The sequence below is a fragment of the Columba livia genome, unplaced genomic scaffold, assembly GCF_036013475.1.
Source record: "Columba livia isolate bColLiv1 breed racing homer unplaced genomic scaffold, bColLiv1.pat.W.v2 Scaffold_155, whole genome shotgun sequence".
In the NCBI taxonomy this organism is placed as follows: domain Eukaryota; kingdom Metazoa; phylum Chordata; class Aves; order Columbiformes; family Columbidae; genus Columba; species Columba livia.
The window spans coordinates 440651-461534 of NW_027043051.1; the positions used below are offsets into that span (position 1 = coordinate 440651).

At 49.6% G+C, this 20884-nt stretch overlaps 1 protein-coding gene across 1 annotated transcript; it reads left to right on the top strand.

The window, feature by feature from the left end:
• The first annotated feature begins 11771 nt into the window (after positions 1-11771).
• Positions 11772-16284, top strand: LOC135577867 (SUN domain-containing protein 3-like). Its single transcript, XM_065047978.1, has 6 exons — positions 11772-12154; positions 12604-12809; positions 13384-13468; positions 13800-13915; positions 14085-14252; positions 14764-16284. Exons 1-6 carry the CDS (start codon positions 11977-11979, stop codon positions 14956-14958), a joined length of 948 nt encoding a protein of 315 aa, XP_064904050.1. The 5' UTR covers positions 11772-11976; the 3' UTR covers positions 14959-16284.
• Positions 16285-20884: the final 4600 nt, after the last annotated feature.

Sequence of the window (20884 nt, forward strand, 5' to 3'; positions counted from 1 at the left end):
CCCAGTGGGTCCCTGGCACCCCCTCCCCCATCCCCCCAGGGTCTCCAGTGTCCCACATCCCCCCAGGGGTCCCTGTTACCCCCAGGCCCCCCAGTTCCGCCGAGCCGTCACTCACTGGGCGGGGGAGAGGCCTGCAGGGCAATGGGCTGCAGGGGCGCAGCTCCTGGTGGGGCAGGCTCAGCTGCGGAAACCCCCACACACACCCTGGGGGCCCCCGAGGACCCTCCCGTGGGACACAGGCGTCCAGGGACCCCCAACTAACACCCGCGCCCCCACCAAGGGACCCCTGCTCCCCGGACCCGCTGTCCCCGAGCCCCGCCGCCGCGCTCTGCGCCCCATCCCGCCGCCGCCTTCAAACCCGCCCCTCCCGCCGCCCACCCATTGGTCCCCGCTGCGGACGGCCCCGCCCCCACCCGCCTGCCGCCCTCCCCGCCGCGATTACGCCGTTTCTCATTGGCCAGCCACGCCGCCCGCCTGGCGGGCGGGGCGGGAGCTCAGCGCTGATTGGCTGCCGGGCGCAGTGAGGGGTTCGAGTGCGTTTTTGTGCGGGGGGCGTTGGCGAGGAGACACAACGGTTTCGGGGTGCGGGCGGGCCGGACGAGGGTCGCCCTGCCGAGCAGAGAGCGGCTGTGCGGGCAGGGAGTGCGGGAAGGGGAGCGGCGGGGCTGGCGCCTCCGGTTTGTCAGAGGGAAGCTGAGGCAGCGCGGGCAGCGTGTGAGTTCAGACAGGCTGCGGGGTAAATGAGCCACAGCGCTGGTGACACGATGAGTCTCTTGCAGAGCTCACGGGTGGACCTGGCGTTCAGTAACAATTCTCTTCAAGCATTTCATTTCTTTTGTGGCTATTACTGCTTTAAGTGAAGCATCTGATTCCATTGGAATCCCTGGTGCAGTGACACAGGACAGATGGTGAAGAACAACAGCAGTAAGTATGTACTTTTTTAAACAAGTCTTGCCAGTTAATGATGAATCCTACTCCAGCTGTTGCCTTGTCGTGGTTTCTGGAAACCATGGCTGTCTTTCTCTTCCCCTTTACTGGTAACGTGGTGGTTTTGTCACTCGTAGGTTAGAGTCATGTGTTGATTCTGGAGATGTTGAACACACCTGAGGAAAGCTGTAAATACAGTGGAACTGGTGATGTGTAAAGTCCAGCGACACTGACTGTATCTCTAGTTTTCAGTATTTTGTTCTGAGTGGCATTTGGGAAACGTAAAACAGGAAAGCCCAGCTGCAAGAGTTTAAAACTGACTACAGGGTTGTGGGTTTCTTTTTTCGCAAATTGAATTGGACTGTGTAAATAATTTTACAGATGCCACAAAGGTAAAGAATATAACAAGATTTGCAGAAACTGTTGTCAGCTGTAACAGGAAAAAGAGCAAAAGTAACTTTGCCTTTGGTTGGAAGGAGGTATTTCAGAATTAGAGATGGAGATGAAGCTTTGCGTGGGAGGCAGATCAGCTCGGCACTGGGGAAGCTCCTTTTCCCTGGGTTTCCTGCAGCACAGACTCAGGCGTGGGTTCCAGAAGTTCTTCTAAAATATCAATTTCTGTGCCAGGCCCAGTGTAGAGCAGCTCGAGCTGCTGCTCCTGAAGAGGGACCGGAGCAGGAAAAGTCCTGGGTGGTTCTTCCCGCACAGCCCCATCAGCCCAAGTTCTGGTGTTGGGTTGGTGTTCTGCACCCGCAGCTCTGGGTGAGACCCGGTCGGACGCGGTTCTGTCCCCTCGCGGTGTGACGGACGCGGCTCCGCTCCCGGGGACACGTCGGTACCTGTGACCCAGAGCTGGGCACCGCTCCGCGCTGGGACGCCTGTGCTGGGCACCAGCAGCACCTCAGACTGCTACCAAAGAGACTCCTTTTCCACTGTCATCTCACGGGGGTGGGGGAGTGAGGGGGAGCGAGGATAAAAGTGACAAAAGCAGCTGGATGGTTCAGCTTGTTTCAAAAGAGCCCCAACATACTAAAGGCAACTGCGAAGCCAAACGTATTCCTGTGCATGCGAGTTTTTCAGGCAGTTCCGGTGGACTGGAGAGTCTTTTAAAAAAATACAATAAAGGCAGCAAGCATGGGGACCAGCAGCCAGTAACAGGAGTGAGGCAAATGTTGATCAGTTAAATCAGCTCATCTCACATTCTGATCACGTTCCCCTGACTTTCCAACACGAGTGGAGCCCAACTCTCCTACATCCCACCCATCAGCTGCGGCAGCTCGGACAGCTGTGCTTGTGTGTTTGGCTGCTTTCTTGATTTTTGTGTGTGTTGTTGGTTTCTTGTTTTTCCTCCTTCCCCTCCTCCTCCTTCTCCTCTTCTTCAACCAGGACTCAAAATGAATGGGGCAAGAAGGAAAACAGGAAAGAGCAGGCCAGGCCTGACAGAGACACTTAGCAAGTAATAGTTAGGACTGGCAATGCAATGCCACTTGCATTCTATTCTAATCATATACTCATCATTTAGCCATTTCTTTCAATACTTTCATGAAGAAATATGCTCAGAAAATATTGTATTCTGAAAAAAATGTTACATATTCCAGTAGTATTTTCCTGCCCGCAAAGAAAACCTGCTCTTCCAGTTCATCTTATGATCGTCTGGCTGAAAGACACTATTTAAATACAAGTTTCCAGCACAGCTGCAACAAGCCACAAGAAGTCACTGGTAGGGAATAGGCTGCCTTAGCTCATCAAATCACTGAGTATACAGCTTCGTACAGAGCCTGGTTAGAAATGGCTGGTGTAGAACTCGCTCAGCATAAGGGAGTTTGCCCAACGCAGCTGTGAGCTGTGAACCCTGCAACTTTCTGTTTGTTAAGGAAAAAGGGCTCAGAGTGCTCCAGACGAGGGAGCTGCTGAGAGGGGAACAGGACGGGTCTGACGGGACGGGACACACAGGGCTGGTTTGGAACCGCAAATAACTTTTGATCTGCAGGTGCAAAGCAGGAACTTGCAGGTCAGGACTTGGCCTGACGGCCCCATCTGAGGAGAATCCATGGAGAACAGGGAGACCCCAGACTCCAATGGTGCAGTTGGCCTGAGGGCTGTGCAGGGGCTGGGACTGTGGGTAGAGCTGCCCAGGATATTTCTGCAGAGGGTCCCTGTGCAGCAGACACCCAGGTCACGGTGCGCTGCGCTGGCACATCAGTTATTGAACAATGGTTTCTGGAACCTGTGCCAGAGTGTCTGCAGTGCAAAGCCTGGGGAAAAGAACTGCGCTGGCTCGTGTGCTTTGACTCCATCCCCAGGCTCATTGAATTCACGTCTAAAAGTTAGGAAGGAAAACTAGCAGCTCCTGTAGATAAATGTCTGATGTGGGTTGTTCTACTTCTCCTCCAGCCCCTGTTCTCCTCTGGGTCTCAGCTGAGCCCAGCTGATTCACTGGTCACGTAAATTGCACTAATTAAAGAAAGAGCCGGGTGAGGAAGCTCTGATTTTAGTTGTCTGCTGAGCACTTGAAGGTGTTGAATGCAGTGGGGTTACAGCCTCTGGAATTGCTCACGGTGTTCTTGCTGTTCGGAATGCTATGGTTGAACTTGTCTGTGCTCTAGCAAAGGGTTGTGTGTTCGGTGTAAACTTTTGACTTGTGTACAATATGAAGACAGTTACTTCATGCTGTATTTTGGTTCACATTATGTGATCCTGCAGCTGAGGAGGAGCAATCAGTGCAATAAAGCGAGTGTGCTCGCAGAGGTAACCTCAAAACCGTGTCACCTGCCGAAAAACACAAACCTTTTTATTACCAGGCAAAAAGTGGCAATAAACCAGTTTTCTGGAGCTATGAACGTGGTACTGAGCTGTGACATCTCTAACCCGTGACATTGGGGTCCAGCAAGTACCAAAGAGCAGGTGAGGACCGTGGGCATTTGTACTGAGCTGTGACATCTCTAACCCGTGACATTGGGGTCCAGCCTGAGCAGGGCACGTGCGGAAGCTGTGCTGCAGGGAGGGCAGAGCTGAGGGGAAGGGCTGTGCGAGGGGCTGGTGCCAAGGCAAGGTGGGCTCGCTGTGGGGTGTGGGGAGGTGTCAGCCCCGGACTCAGCCCCTGTCTGACTGTAGTGCCCTTGGGCTGGTGCAGCTCAGTCCTCCATGTGTTTCTCTTCAGGTGGAGCAGCGTGCAAAGGAAAAGCAAGGAAGGAGGTGAACCTGTGAGGAAGAGTGATGGTTAAAGAGGGTTGGAGCTCACCTGCCAGTCAAGAGGGATCAAGAAAGAAGACACCGGTGGTGGAACCGCAGGTCAGGAGAGCTCAAGGAGGGAGAAAGGTGATTGTGGCCATATGGGTTTTTCTAGCTCACACACCAATGAAAACAGTTTGGATAATAAAAGAAATGTATGCAAAACCAATGATTAAAGGCAGAGAATGTTTATATGCTATGTATGGGATAGACCTGAAGGTATATATCTTCCTACAACAAAGGAGAATTTGCAATGGTAATTAACTGAAGATGTGAATTTCCAGGTTGCATTGGCAACATACGCAGGGAACGTATCATTTTATTACCCTCAACATAAACTGTGGGCTGAAATTGGTAATTTACTCTTATACGGCAAACGCTGCTGTCAGCAACGACCAGTAAGTGACAAGACTGTATTTACTGATGCCTCTGGTCGCTCACGTAAAGTTGTAATGACGTGGCTAAACTCAGATACCCAGTGCTGCAAACACAAGGTAGAAAAAGAGACCAAGGGTCAAACAAGTTCTTGAGCTGACAGCTGTTAGGATCGCTTTGAGGTGTTCTGTAAAAACCTTTGGATGTTGTAACTGGCTCATATTATGCAGCTGGCATACTTAACCACCTGGAAGCTTCTTTTCTTAAGGAAGAGGATAATCCTCTTTTGATGGCTGAATTGAGAATGCTATGGTTTCTAATAAATCATAGACATCGTGGTTTTTATGCAATGCACACCCTCTGTCTCACTGCCCTTCCAGGACCTCTTGCGGAAGGCAATAGGAGGGCCGATGCATAAGCTGTGCCGGTTACTGTGAATAAAGCCTTGGAGCAAGCTAAATGATCACATGAATTCTTTCACCAGAGTGCAAAGGCATTAAAACAACAATTTCAAATGACAGTGGATCAGGCCAGGAGCGTTCTTATGTCCTGCCCTGATTGCCAACAGTTGGCACCCGTGCCATCCAGAGAGGGTGTTAATCCAGGAGGGATTACTGCCAATGAAGTACGGCCAGCTGATGTAACGCATTGTTCTGAATTGGGTAAATACGTACGTGTTTCTGTAGACGCTCATTCCAGATTTCTCGTTGCTGCTGCACGCGCTGGTGAAAGAGCACGAGACGTCTGTAACATTGGTTGACATGTTTTGCTGTTTGAGGAGTTCCACGATATGTAAAACCAGAGGAAAGCGGAACGCACGCTCGATTAGAGGAGCGATCCCCCAGTGCACTGTAATAAAAGTGCCTGCTTTTTAACACTTTCAAAACAGTGTTAAAGAGTCTGTTTGCCGACTTTTCGGTATCATTTTCTGGCGATGAGGATGGGATAATCTGCCTGACCTCCCGTGGTCCCCAGGATCTCTGGACCTTGTGCCGGCACCGGGGAATTCCTGGAAGGGACCACAGATCCTCGGACCAGCTCGGGACGCGGGTAAAACCCCATCAATGAGATAAGGCACTTTCATTGTCTGGTTGGGTTGGCACGCTGCCTGCGCGAGACGTGGGCGACACCAGCGCGTTGGGTCTGCGCATTCGCGTCTGCGCATTTTGGTAAACTGGGGAACTTAAAAAAAGAAAGAAAGAAAAAATTAAAGAGAAAAATGAGAAAACAATAAAGAAAAGAGAAAAACGAGGGAACAGTAATTTGGTAAAGGTACCTTTAGTGATTTTGCTGTTTGTGCCTTAGCGATTGTATAATTGTTTGTGTCTTTAGTGGTTTGTTGTTATTGTCACTTGTGTCTTGGGTGATTTTATAGTCCAGTACTTACGGTTCACCAATTGTCTGTTAATGTGATTGTGAAGTAGGTAGTGGACAATCGACAGGAGGATTCGGGAGAAATCCCCCCCGGGCTGTGTTTTCTGACATTGGAAAAGGATCGTTTGGTGTTCAACAGGGAGTCAACCAGGGAGAATCTGATTGAATATTGTAATTAATGGCGACCACTGTAAATAATATTAATATACTGCACAGGTCTAGGTGGGTATACTTTGAGATGTGTAGTATAATAATGTGCTACATGTAATATATAGTAAGGTGTGTATTTTAAATCCTATATTGCCTATTACATAAGACATATTACGCAATACATAGTGTTACTTATGCATTGTATTTATCCCCTTCAGATCCATTTGTTTTGATAAAGAATAATCAGGGAAAGAAGTGGAAACCAGGAAAAAGGTTTGTTGAAGAGCAGGTATTGATGTAGAATACACAGAGAACATGAGATCAGAATTGTCCCTCGGTCAGTCCAGGGTGGGATCCTGATATCCTTATATCGGGGGACAGGCTGCATTGGTATGGACAGTGCATTTTATACGGGATTAGACACGCTGTGCCTAAAGCTGTAAATACGATTCTGTAAGTAGCAATTCTGTAACAGTTATGGGTGCCACTAAAACTGCGAAACACGGCCCTTTAACACACTGATTAGAATGTTTGTATGTGGAGTCTGGTACTTATTGATTGTGTGCCATGTGTCTTCTCTTGTGCACAACGAATGGTTGACAAAAGCTTTAACGGTGCAGTGGCTGTGCAGTTACACGCTGCTATGGCTGCAATTGTTAAACAAAGAAGGGGAGATGTGGCAGGGTTGTGACATCAGGCCTGTGAGAAACTGCAAGAGTCACAGCGTGAGAACAAGGGCTGGTGGAATAACACAAGCAGCAAGGACTGTGTGGGACATGAACCATCAGGGACAGAGGGACTGATATGGGATTGGTACATCAGGGACAGAGGGACTGATACGGGGTTGGTACATCAGGGACAGAGGTACGCGGTGTTTCAAATGCAAACCTGAGTTTGTATTAAATGTCTCTGCATCTCAAAGAGAATCTGTGCCTCATCTGCTACACCCCTTTATTTGTTTCCCAAATTACGATTTAGACTGTATTTACCATTGTAAAAACAAAGCTTTCCCCCCTTAATTTTTGTCACATGTTGTAATTAGAATTAATAGAGATATTGGAGCCCTTCCTAGCTAAACTGGAATAAAGACAGCAGCCATGTGTATTTTTAAATGAAGATTAAATCAAGTATGCTGGCTCATTATCTTTAAGTGTTTTACTGTGATCTCCTCCCTCCCAAGGTTTTGTGTCTGTCGTATCAAGGCCTGACACCCACGGCCACAGTGGATGAATCACCATGGGCACAACACCAGGAACCCGCCTGTTTGTGTCCAGGATATCCACTCCAGCAGACACTGTTAGTAGAAGAGCACATCATGAAACTGAAAAAGCATCTAATTGTGTCATTATGCACATTCACTGCTCTTTTTTCTTCTGTATACCCCTTGTAGCTTTTTAAAATTAAACAGTTTGAAAAGGGTTTCTGTTTTGGCTCTGCACACGCAGCCTGATTTTCCTTCTCTAGGGCCTTTTACCCAGTTCACCACACTCGTGTGATCATTGCGCTGCACGTGGGCAAAATCAGCCGTGCCCTGTGTTTCTCCTGTAAAATAGTAAGAACGCTAATATAATCGTGCCAGGAACTGCCTTCCCAGGGAATATTTGAAGGAACCCACTGCTAATGTATTTTTAATTGGTACTTGCGTTACGGATTAGATGCAACAAAAATCCATACTTTCTTTTATCCTTTGCTATACAGGAGGTGGTTGAACTTTTCTATAGCAGATTCAATCACTTGTTGTAGAGCAATGAAATAAATAACTTAGGCTTTTTCTATGGATAAACAACATTTAATCCAATTCCTTAATTGTATTCCTTAAACGTGTTCATTAGAGCATAAGCAAAACAGCGCTGGGTGCACGGGGGATTCGCTCCAACTAACACGCACACCTTGAAACAATAAGAGGTGTGCTTAAATACAGTAAGGTGTTACATATTCATAATGACCCCAGGAACACCTGTACATATTTATAACCTTTCCTGCTTCTTATTAAAATGAGTCTCAGAGAACCATTTCCATAGTCTCCTCCTTGACCCTCCCCTGTTGCACCTGCGCAGTGTCACTTGGTGGCTTTGAAGAGGCGTATCTATGGTATCTATGGTCTCTATGGGGCTCTATGGTCTCTATGGGTCTCTGTGGTCTCTATGGGTCTTCATGGAACTCTACAGATCTCTATGGTCTTTATGGGCTCTATGGTCTCTATGGGTCTCCCAAGCTGCCAAGTCAACCGAAACCAGACTGGCCCCCCTTTTGCTGTCCATCTTGGCTGTCTTGTCTCCTCAAGGTTACAGCTGGTGCTGTAAAACTTCTGATCTCGGCATTTGATGAGGTTCTGGTTTTTCTTAACACAACTGGTTACATGTGGCTCTAAACTAGATACTCATTATGTGGCTTCAAGTGTTAGTTTGTTAGTAGGCCCTTATTATGTGGTTGGTTAACGCTGAAAATGTTAGCTCCCTCTATCAATATAACCTCATCAACAAGTTGCAGAATTTTTTACATAGAACTTAACCACCTTTTCCTTTTTCCAGGTTCAGAGCCCGAGCCTCATTTGGTTGTATCTGTAAACATCAAACATCTCAGCACGAATCACAACTGCATTTCTCACAGACAGAAGTGCCTGAACTCCACAGCTTGCCTGGCAGTGCAGAGAGCAGGAAGTGTGGTGAGTCCTGGGCCCTTGGGGACATTTCACCCTGTTTTGTGTCCCAGTCCCTCCCTGCTCCCTCCTCTTTCCTACTGTGCCCTTCTTCCTCTTCATCTCTTCTCCCTCTGTCCCTCTGCTGCTTCCTCACCTATTCCTCCACCCTTCTGAATCTCTGTGCAGGGTTTCTCGTATCTCCGTCTCCGTCTCCACCCCTCTGTGTTCTCACCATCCCTGGTTTCTCTTTGTCGTCATTCTTGTCTGTTGCTCTGTCCTGCTCTGTGCCCCATCATTTCTCACTGTATCCCTCTGTCCTGCTCCCTGCGCCTATTCCTGCCCCTCTTCTTTTTCACTCACTCTCCATCTTGCTGCCCACTCCAGGATTTTTTCCCAACCTCTATCCTGCCCCCAACCCTTATTGTTCTTTCTCTCTCCTGCTCCCTCTCTGTCTTTCTGCCTGTCTTCCCTTTCCCTGCTGCTTCTTTCTCCATCTCTGTCCAGACTACTGCCCCTTTTCCTTCTTGATGTCTTTCTGTACCGTTTGTCTTTCTGTCTTCCTTGCCTGTTCCCGGCCCCATCCCTTCTCACTATATCTCCCCTGTCCAGCTGGCTCTGCCTTTTCTTTGTCTTCTATTCCTCTTTCCTGCTTCTCAGCCCTCTTTTCCTCTTCCTCCAGCTCATTGCTGCATGTTTGCCCTTTCCAGTCTCTTCATTTTGATCTGAACTTTGCTTTGTTTCTCAGTCCCTTTGTTCTGTTCCCTGCCTTTCTTTTTGTCTCTCCATCTGTACATCCCCCTCCCTGTCTTTCTCTACCCCCTTCCTGCTTCTCCTCCTCCCCACTCCCCATCCCTCTGTCCTGCTCCTCAGCCCTGCTGTTTCTTCCTCCCTGTCCCATCACGGCTCCTTGTCCCTTTTTGCCTTGATCTCTCCATCTCTCCATCATTTTCCCCATGTGTTTCTTTCTCTCTGGGCTCCTCTGTCTTCTCTCTTGTCTGATTTGTCTCTTTCTAGTCCTCTGTCCTACTCCCCAGCAGCTTCAACTGAATGACCAGGTGTCCGTGCACTCTGGTGTTTCCTCATCCCTGCCCTGGGGAAGATCTGTGTCTGTAGGGCTGGGGATCATTTAGGAGCTGGTCTCCTTGTGCAGACGGCAGAGCCGGGTGCAGTTGTGGCAGAGGTTGTTCTCAGCTGCTGCTCTGTGCAGCTTGTTGGAAGAGCGGCTGGGGGCTTCTTTGGAAGGGAGGTTTCTTGTTCTGTGCTTACTGCTCCTCGGCACCCTGCACAGGAGCGCTGTTGGGATCTGCAGGGACGGGTGGGACCTGCTGTGACTCCTGGTGAATGTGAATTCAACTTGTCCTGATGGCCTCGAATGAAACCAGACTGATTGTAGATGGTTTTCTTCCCAGATCCCGTTCCAACCTCCGTGCTCAGTGCTAAAGAACAAGAGACCTTGTGCTCTTTTCCAGATGTCAGTGGCCGCAAATCAGCTGAGAACCTCCTGCCTTAGGTAACGGGCAGGTGATCTGTGATCAGGGCTGTGGACTTGAATGGCCGTGCTTTCATGAACGTTTTCTGGTCTTGCCATTTCACAGCCCTTCCTTCTCCTGGAAATTTACGATGGCATTTCTTATCCTGAGTTTCAGACGGGAGTTGGACTTACTGTTGAACAGCTGATATAATGTGCTCCCTGAGGAGCACATCTTGCTTTTTTGTTGTTGTTTTCCAACACCATCTGAACTTTGGTCAGCAAGAGGAAGAGTGGTGACAGAGTCTGTTATCTGAGAATAACATGTTCCTGTACCTTTCCCATTGTTCTGTGGTGAAGGATTCCTTCCCTTGCAGAGAGGACTGCAAGACCCGCTCCTGTCAGGTGGGACTTTGCCTCCAAACGTGGCGCAGCCTCTTCCATTGTGACATCAGCCACTGCCATTGACGTCACAAAGCAGCATCAGCGCTGAGGTCGGCACAGCAGGGTATAAGATCAGGGGTCTCCCTGCGCCTCGGCCACTCTCGATCTTGAGGGAACTGAGATCGCAGAGTTTTTGGCTCACTCCAGAGCGAGCGAGATGCTTGTTACCTGCACCTCAGCAGGTACCCAGAGACACCCAGAGATGGCTGAACATCTGAACGGGTATGTTGGGAGTATTTTCTGCTCCCTTCCCCAGGTGTGTTTTCCACCTCGTCAGCTGGGGTGGGTGGATGGTGGACAGGAGAGGAACACGAGGGCAGCCTGAGAGCTGGGTCTGGAGCTGCTGGAAGGCAGCAGCCGCCTTTCAGTCTCTTCATGAACGCGAGGGCTGGGCCCAGAAGCTTTTGATCTCTGCAGAATGAGGGACAGGTCCATTTTGGATGGGACAGAGAGAGTCCCAGGGGTGGCCCAGATACAGCCTGCTGCAGTAATTGTGAGAGCTCAGCTCCGTCCTGTATTGTGCTCTGCAGGGTGGGTTCTGTCCCTGAGCCTGCTTGGTTTTCCTCTCCACGGGGACCAGAAGGACACCAGCGTGTCCTCTGTTGGCCGTGGGTCTGAATTGTGTTCCTGACAGAGGAGGTTTCCTTGGGAAACCTGGTCAGCTCCTCACCAGGGCTCTGCCTTAGGAAAGGGGCCCAAAGTCCTCAGAGGGGTGCAAGGAGTTCTCTAGGAGAACAAAAGGGATTGTTTATTCCTGATGAGTGTACACTGTGAGCCTGTTGAGAGCCTCCTGGAACAGGCAGGAGGAATTTCCCCCTTGCAGAGCGGTGTGTGCTGTGTCTTGGCAGATCAGGCTCAGGGCAGCAGGGCCCAGACATCGGAGTTTCTTTGGTGCTTCCTTGGTTGCCCGTTGCTTGCCAGCACACATTGACATTCAGCCCTCCCTCCCTCTTTACCCGGTCTGCATTTGTGTGCCGTTCTGCCAAGAGAAGGGCCGGAGATAACCCACCTGCTAAAGAAACACTGCGAGAGGGGAGACACACACCCCCCTGGCAGCTGTTGGACTGTAGGGGCACAGGCTGAACCTTCTCTTGAGAGGGTGGAGAACAGGAGCAGCACAAGTGCCGGTCGGATGCTGGGCAGGAGAAACAGACGTTTGTTATGTCCCTTCCATTTCCAAAGAACCCCTGTCCAGCCCCACAGACATGAAGTGTGGACACAAGTCCTGTTGCCCTTCCTGCTCTTAGTCCAGAGTCCATCTTGAGCCCTTTGTCCCTATGGAAACTATTTTTGCTGTGACAAATCCCCCACTGGTGCAGCTGGTGACAACTCCAGCAGTGACTGGAGCTGGTGCAGGACCAAGCCAATGCACACGGCAGGAACGCCAGGCTCAAGGGCTGCAGTCCCTGCTGCTGCTCTCCGGTCTGCTGCTGATCTGCACGGGAACCACCAGCTTCACCAACCTTTTCTTTATCTGCTCTGCAGGAAGATGAAGATGCTGAAGGCATCGACCCTGGTGCTGCTGCTTGGTCTCTTCTCTTTCGGTGAGTCTCTGCAGATCTCCGACCTGAGGGCGGTCCTTTAGGAGGTACTCGGGGCTCCATCCTGCCCTGTTCCACTGTGAGCAGAGGAGCTCAGCCAAGAGCAGAAAGTCCCCACAGAGCTGTGCCAGTCCCTGCTCCAGCGGGACGGGTGTGGGTGAGGAAGGGCTGAGTTGCCTTCCCCAGGAGGGCTGAGCCAGTTCTCTTCAGCCCAGGGAGAGGCCGTGGCTGAGCTCTCCTGCCCCAGGGGCTGAGAATCTTCCGCAGGACAAGGAGCACAGTCCAGGGCAGGGAACGTCCATCTATTGCAGAGCCCATACGCCATGACGGCCACTGTCAAAGGCAACAAGAGACAACTATGGCACTTGGGAGAGACACAGAAACGGGAGAAGGTAGCCTGAGGCATAGCCCAGCCTTAGACCAAGTTCTAAGCTCTGGTGTGTGTCTGACAGGAGTTTACCATGTGGGACGACTTGGCGTCTTAACCTGGAACACTGCAAAAGAGTTAGGAGACCTGAGCGAAACCCCGTCCCTGCCCGTCCAGCTCCGTAAGCTTCAGGAACAACTTTATCATCTGCGCTGGAGTGCAAAGGATGTTGCTGAGCTGGCTTTACAAGAAGGATTGAAGCAGGCAAAGGTCCCAGGCTTTGCCGGATGGGTAAGGGCACAAGGCAGAAGGATCTGCTCAGGGGTTTTATCCTCCCTCCAGCACGTATCCTGCTCCATTCCCTGTCACAGCCAACAGGCTGGTGCTGCTGGAACAAGTGCTGTCATGGCCACGCTTCCTTTTCCTGTTGCTCCACACGTCCTTATGGGGGAGAGAGAGCGTGACGGGAATGACAGCTGTCTGAGTCGGACCTTCCTCTGCGTCCAGATCTCGGGTTCTCCTCAAGGGAGGACTGGAATTAAAGAATGGTCTCAGCAGTGCAGAGTTAAGCTGGGCCTATCTCATGCCCAGAAGGCTTGTCTGTCCGTGCTTCCTGGCCTGGGGCCTCTCCACAGGAACAGCCCCTTCCCGCAGCTCCAGCATTCAGAGCACTGGAGTGAGCAGCCCTCCCTTTCTGATCCCGTCAATCACAGCAGAGCAAACTTGGGAGGCTTCCAAGCAATTTGGTTGTTCCTTCCATCTGAGATCGGCCTTGTCCCCTTTCAACTTGGCTGGCCTTGCAGGGGAGCTGCTTGCCCCATTCGTTTTCCTTCTAACAGGCACTCTCCTTTGTGTTCTTTCCCAGGCTGTTCAGGAGATCATCAATCAAGCTTTGGAGAAGCTGGAGGAAATCCACGTCCTGATGCCGGATTATGCCCTCAAATCGGCAGGTGCCGTGACATTTTACATACAAACCAGTTCCAATGCGCTTCCTGTCCAGATTGACAAGATGGGCCCTAAAAGTGCCCCCACTGACAGAGCCTGTAACGGGCCAGACCCCGTGGGAAGCACAGAAAGGCTGGTTCACATTCTTGCCTATTTCCACGGCCAAATACGACAGTTTGATGACTCCTTGCTATGTGTTCCAGAGGGGTCATGCCATCAAGACAAAGGGGAACCCACTGTAGGGCATGGATGACAACTGAGAAGCCTTTTTCAAGTCAACAGTGTAATATTCCTCCTGACACTGCCTGGTGATCATGCTCATGTTTTAATTTCCAGGGGCTGCCGTCATTCTTTCCAGGACTTCTCCATCCCTCCGGACTGACAAAGCAAAGGTGTTCCTGTATTCCCTGTCGATAATGGATTACATGAGGACCCCTGAGCTGATTCTGGAGGTAGGAACACCAAGAAGCAGTAAAACAAAGGTCAGGAGAATGAACCACACATGCTGCTCAGAGTTGCCTTCCCCTGTCCTTGCTCCTTGAAGCTTCTTCTCCTGCCTCCTTCTCACATGGACCTGCTCTCCTCCTGTGTCTCCCTGCTGAGTATTTCTTGTCCTTTCAGCCAGAAAATCATCCTGGAAACTGCTGGCCCTTTCCAGGAAGTCAAGGACACGTCTTCATCAAGCTGTCCATGCCGGTCATTCCCAGAGCCGTCACCATGGACCATGTCTCAGAGACAGCGTTCCATGGAGAAAGTATCTCTGGAGCTCCCAAGGACTTTGCTGTCTACGTAAGTGACTTCTCTAGTGTGGGGGGCTGGGGTTGCACAGCATTTCTAAGCAGGGGATGAAGATGGGTCAAGGATTTTGGTGGCCTGAAGCTTTCTTCTGTCTCTCAGAAGAAACAGGCTCCTTGGTGTTGCTTCCTTCCCATTGTATTCCTCTTTTATTCAATGTACCACTCAAAAAAAGGCTTCTGGGGCAAAATGCTACTCCAGGAGCCACAGGGAAAAGGAGCTGGACAGTGCATGGTCTTAAACCTTTTTGGCTTCCAACCCAAGTGGGATTTGTGATCCTCAGGTTACCTCCCTCTCACTGGGAGCATCTGCTCCTTTTCTGACTGCCAGCTTGGACTCATTGAGTAGGCAAGTGTGATGTGCTGCCCAGCTGCAGCTTCAGGTCTTTTCGTTGTGCTCATCATCCTTGGACTCCGTAGCTGAAATAACCCCGTACTTCACTGACTGAAGTTCAGTCTCCCATGGTGCACCAGACGCTCTGTTTTCTCCACCCATCTTTCTGTAGGGCTTCAAGGAAGAACACGAGGAGCAGGGAACGTTCCTTGGACAGTTCACTTTCCTGGCGGCGCTGAATCCCAGTCAGACCTTCCAGCTGAAGGTATGGGGACAGAGAGGGAGGAGAACTGCAGGAGAGGAGGAGAAATGCGGCTGGATGGGGAGAGGCTTCCCTGCCAAAGGGTACAGGCAGCCCTGTCCTTGAGCGAGTGCCACGCTGCCTTTCTTCTGCTTCAGCTTCCTGGTGGCAGATGCCTGGACTGCTGGTCTTCTCTTTCATTTTGTGTTTAAACTTCAGTGCTTAGAAGCGCCACAGTTGAAGCTGGAATCAGCTTGACTGTCTGGACCCCAAGTGCACACAAGCAGCCACATCCCGTAGGATGCACGACTGCTGTTCTGCCAGTTAGAGACCAGAAATACTGGGCTTCCTGAGGGTTCAGTTGGTGCTGGCAGTGAGTAGTGACAGGGAGGACGTTCTGTTTCCGTGGCTTTCTAGAGAAGGCAACGAGACATTATACTGACACCAGCCCTGGGTCTTCTGACTGTGGAAGCCTGTGCCCCAAAGCAGGCGAGAACTTTCCAGTGTATTTGCTGAGGCATCTGGTAGCTGCTTCTTCCTTGGCTGTTCTCGTGGCCCAATGGGGTAGAGCAGGATAAGAACGTCTTGACCACGACAGGTCAAAGCCCCCGCGGGGCAGCAGGAAGGAAGCTGCTGATCGAGGCCGTCGCTGCGGCACTTCTGTCAGTGCTCACGTGCCAGAGAGGAAAAGGCGACTCATTTCTTCTTGTCATTGCAGAACGAGCTCCCTGGGGTCGTGAATTACATCAGGCTGCAAGTGCTGAGCAACTGGGGCAAGCCGGACTACACCTGCCTGTATCGGTTCAGGGTACATGGTGATCCGCCCAAAGATGGGGGAGACATGGCAGTTTCATCTACCAATAAATTCCATTAGTTTTCACCCAGTCGAGTTCCATTCTGCTTTGCCTGTGACACTGACTGGTCCTCCCTGAGCTCACTGGAGCTCCCCGTCCTTCTCTAAACCCACCAGCTTATGGGAGACTTCAGGAGTCCACAGCAAGGTTTTCCTAATTAAAAGAAACTGGAAAACTCCATAACAAATCTGCAGAAAGCCTGACATCCACACACTTGTTGCCTACACAGGAACATCAGCAAGGCCCTGCCTGGACACCAGAGATTTAATTAATGGACAGGTTTCCTGTGGAGGAAGCAACTGAGGATCGACTGAGTGGAACCATCTGTTGTTATCTGTTTTCACACGAGGCAGATGCTGCTGCAGCTTCCATCTTTCAGTCTGTTGCCGATGAGAAAATGGAAGTGTGTTTTTTTATAAGAAGGAAACCTTAATAGGAAAGTTGGTTCATGGACTTTTTTGCCTCTCTGGGCATCTATGGACTTAATAGCCCAGGAACCGTTACAGAGTGTTTAGCAAAGCAACCCCAGGACACTTAAGAGATCCCATACCCACACGAGTCTGTCTTTCCTTTTCACCCGAGCTCCCCAAGCCCCAAGGCAGGAGCAGGCAGGGCAGTCGTGCACTCGGGCCGCACCAGGGAGGAGAGAGCAGGACCAGCGCTTGGCAGCCAGGGCTGGGAACAGCAGCTTGTGCTCTGAGCTGGGGCTTAGTCCATGTGCAAGCCCAGCACAGGTCCAGATACCAAACTGAGGGTGTCGGTTCACCCCCGGTGCCACACACACAGCACCTTCTTCCATCGCCTCCTCTTGAGCTGTTTTGTAGCCCCTTCCAGCTCAGCCCAGCTCAGACACCTGCACTCTGGCTCAGGGCTGCCTGGGGCTGGTGACCGTCGGGGCAGCAGCAGGAACCGCTGTGACCCTGGTTGTGGGGCTCTCCCTGGGCTGAGCCTCGGGCCCAGGGCTGCTGAACTGGGCCCTGGTGGGGGCCAGGGGTGCGGAGGTCGACAGGTCCCCCCGGTGTGTCCGTGCTGGGAGACACCTGTTCCTGCAGCACCCCTGGTACTGATCCCGAGCCTGGTCCATCCTCACCCAGAAGCACACTTTAGTTTGTTTTTTTTTCTTAAAACTGAAGATAATTCACAGAATCACAGAATCAACTGGGTTGGAAAAGACCTCAGAGATCATCCAGTCCAAGCCTTGGTCCAAGTCCAGTCCATTGATTAGATCATGGCACTAAGTGCCATGTCCAGTCTCAGTTTAAAACCCTCCAGGGCCGGTGAGTCCAGCACCTCCCTGGGCAGCCATTCCAATGCCTGACCACTCTCTCTGCAAAGAATTGCTTTCTAATCTCCAGCCTCAATTTCCCCTGGCAGAGTTGAATCCCATGGCCCCTTGTCCTATTGCTGACTGCCTGGAGAAGAGACCAATCCCCACCTGGCTAGAACTGCCCTTCAGGCAGTTCTAGAGAGTGCTGAGCTCAGCTCTAAGCCTCCTCTTCTCCAGACTAAACAAGCCCAGCTCCCTCAGCCTCTCCCCATAGGGCTTGTGTTCAAGTCCCTTCCCCAGTCTTGTTGCTCTTCTCTGGACCCGCTCCAGCACTTCAATCTCTTTCCTGACCTGAGGGGCCCAGAACTGAACACAACACTCCAGGTGTGGCCTCCCCAATGCAGAGCACAGGGGAAGGATCACTGCCCTTGTTCTGCTGACCACGCCAGTTTGGATACAGGACAGGACACCATTGGCCTTCTTGGCCACCTGGGCACACTGTTGGCTCATGTTGAGCTTCCTGTCCATTAGTCCCCCAGGTCCCTTTCTGCCTGACTGCTCTCCAGCCACTCTGCACCCAGCCTGGAGCGCTGCAGGGGGTTGTTGTGACCAAAGTGCAGCACCCGGCACTTGGCCTTGTTGAACTTCAGCCCATTGGAATCGGCCCATTTTTCCAGTCTATCCAGATCCCTCTGCAGAGTCCTCCTGCCTTCCAGCAGGTCGACACTCCCTCCCAACTTGGTGTCATCAGCAAATTTGCTGATGATGGTCTCAATCCCCTCATCTAAATCGTCAATAAAGATGTTAAACAGGACTGGACCCACCACTGACCCCTGGGGAACACCACTAGTGACTGGCCACCAGCTGGATGCAGCCCCATTCACCAGCACTCTCTGGGCCCGGCCCTCCAGCCAGTTCTTAACCCAGCGTAGAGTACACTTGTCCAAGCCACGGGCTACCAGCTTTTGCAGGAGTATATTATGGGAGACAGTGTCAAAGGCCTTGCTGAAGTCCAGATAGACCACATCCACGGCTTTCCCCTCATCCACCAGGTGAGTCACCTGATCATCAAAGGAGATCAGGTTGGTCAGACAGGACCTGCCCCTCCTAAACCCATGCTGGCTGGGTCTGATCCCTTGTCCATCCTGAAGGTGCTGTGTGATTGCATTCAGGATGATCTGCTCCATAACCCTGCCAGGCACCGAGGTCAGGCTGACAGGCCTGGAGTTGCCAGGCCTGGAGTTGCAGCCCCTTTTGTGGACTGGGGTAAAAATGAAATATTTTATGCTTTAAAGTGTGTGTACAGCATAGTTCAGTTAATTCTGAAAGTTTGGTTGCACAGTTCATTTAGTTCATCACATAGTTCTGCTGCCCTGCTCAAGTGGCAAAATCTCCAGATCAAACTCAGACTGAGCCCTCGAGCAGCCAGCAAACAGCTGAACCATCTAAGGATCCGGCTTTCACACGGAAACAATTACTTTCTAGAATGCATGAGTGTTGCTGTTGACATTAAAAGTCCTCTGAAAGTCCAAAGTAAAACTGATAGTATCTATTCCTTTTAGTAATTGTGCATTAAATATAGTCTGTTAAAATAATTCCAATTACCAAATTTTCAAAACAGATAAAATTTATTTAAGACCTTTATACGTGACCATGCAGAGCATACTTTTTTAATTTCCATTTCCATCAGTTCTGAAATGTTACAGTGTACTTCCTGCATCTTATTTTTTGAATTTGCCGCTTTTTCATCTTTAGATTTTCCAGTTATTTTTCTTGTAAACTAACACACTCATTACATCTCTTTCTCATGTCTACATATCGTTCTCCTTTGTTATTTGCTTCCGAGTCTTCTTGGATCCTCTGTAAAAATAGAAATACATAACTTTTTGTACATAATTCATTAGAGCAAAACTATATACTGTTTCAGAAACATTTTAAAAATTAAACTTTCAGCAGGTCTGGAAGCAACAGGGAAAAGCAATCATCCTACTGTAATTCAGCCGTGCTTGAAAATGTCCTGCTCAAGTTTTTTCTCTCTAAAACCTTCCCAAGCAGGTACGGTACTTGCACAAAGAACCCAAATACAGCAGCAAACCTGGTGGAGGGATTTCACAAGGTGGTTTTAGGTTGGTTGTATCTATATGGTGCCTCAACAGAATTTGTATCTCAGACTGGAATCAGAAGGCCTAACACAGAATATGGAACTGCCCTGGGTAAACTCATCCTGACAGCTGGGTCACCTGGGCTTTGAAACACAAAGTCACAAAGCTGCACTTTTCTGAGCCACCCGCTTTGGACTGATCTCCTAGAGCAAGCTCCTACTCTCCAAAAACTAATGGGACCATCCACAAAAAGTGCTACTGACCATCTGCTATAGAACAGAGTACCAGTGAAACGAGGAACTCAAGAAAGGGCCGTGCTCCACAGCGTTCAGACTTCACCTCTTTGCCCTTTCAGGGCAGAACTTTCAGTGAAAGCCAGAAGGCCAAGCTTGCAAGAACTATAAGGACACTCTGCTAGTCCACATTTCAAACTGCGCAACTGCAGAGCAAAGTCCCCGTAACATCTGTGGGGAACACGGAGGTGGGAGATAAGAAGGAAGCGTCGCAATGAAGCACGGAGTGCAGACCAAGGCTCTGGCCATTCCTACAAGGGACATGAGATAGAGACTCTAAGGCTTTGCTTTCATCTCAGTAATACTGTAAAACATCAGACATCACGGGTTAGTTATACAGTCAAAATTACATGTCTGCAAACAAACAAAGTATTCTCTGTTCTTTCAAATGACTCAGAATTGCTTAGAATCTTGTGGATTTTGGCAGCAAAAGCTTTCAGACCAATTTTACATTTTCTAGGTGGGGAGAGATGTTGCTTTTGCAAAAAAGAATTAATCGTACAAATATCTATCAAACAGTTCCCCGAGTGGTTGTTTTATAACTTACAGTATGCATTTGCACGTGGATTTCTTTTCCTCCAACGTGGTGCATTGTAAAATCCTGAAGTATATTTGTCTGTGGAATAAACATAAACATTGTTTCTTAATTTCAGCTCCAATTTCAGGAAGGACTCTCTAAGTCTGATACGCGAATTAAATACTCTATCAGTTGAAGTATCAATGAAAGCATCAAGTGAATCACACATCATCTCTGAAATACAAGCCAGTGTTAAATACAGACTTTCTCCAGTACTTTATAGATCATGTGTAATCTTGCAGCATTTCCTCAAGCTCACGGGATCTCCCAAAGGAGGCGATTCTGCCACGGACACCTGCGCCTCGAACAAAGTCAATATTCTTGTGTTGAAAATCTTCCCAAAGGCATCAATTGCTTTTCAATTAAACAAATCCATAATCCAATCTCCTCTTTTATCCCTGCTTGTGCAAACACTCGATATAAGGCAATGGGAGGTTTTTGTGCTGGGCAGCTGACTGTGCATCAGAGTAAGCTGCCCAATGACTGTTTCCTGTGAAATGTGGCTAAAAATATGAACTCTCTCGTTTTCTATTAATTCCATCTTAATTACATTAATTCAAATCATTAATTGCAAAATAATCCTACAATTTTCAGTTTAAACACAACAGGTAAGCATTACCATAGCTTTCCGTTTGGGTCGAAAATCTTCTATTTGTGTCAAGCTGATTCTTTGGTTTGGAGCATTTCCCACCATATGGCTCAGGTGCTGCTGAAAAGAAAATTGGCAACAGTGGGAATGGTGGTTGTTATGACAAAAATTAATAATGTTTTCTCTGTAATCTCTGTACCAATTTGTCTGCATTTAGCCAAAACAAACATTAAAAGAAAACAAACAAACCCAAACCAAATACACACAAGTATTAATGCCAAGATGTGGCAGTGATGTTGAGATTCATTTGATTTAACTGTATTCATGGTAACATAGCAGAGAAACTCTCTTAAGGAGGTTCTTTTTATTG

Bases quoted from the DNA above. Each gene is read 5' to 3' on its own strand.
- LOC135577867 (XM_065047978.1), top strand. From the start codon at position 11,977: ATGCACACGGCAGGAACGCCAGGCTCAAGGGCTGCAGTCCCTGCTGCT. The intron at 12,810-13,383 runs GTAAGGGCACAA...GTTCTTTCCCAG, and splicing joins TCCCAGGCTTTGCCGGATGG to GCTGTTCAGGAGATCATCAA. The intron at 13,469-13,799 runs GTGCCGTGACAT...TTTAATTTCCAG, and splicing joins TTATGCCCTCAAATCGGCAG to GGGCTGCCGTCATTCTTTCC.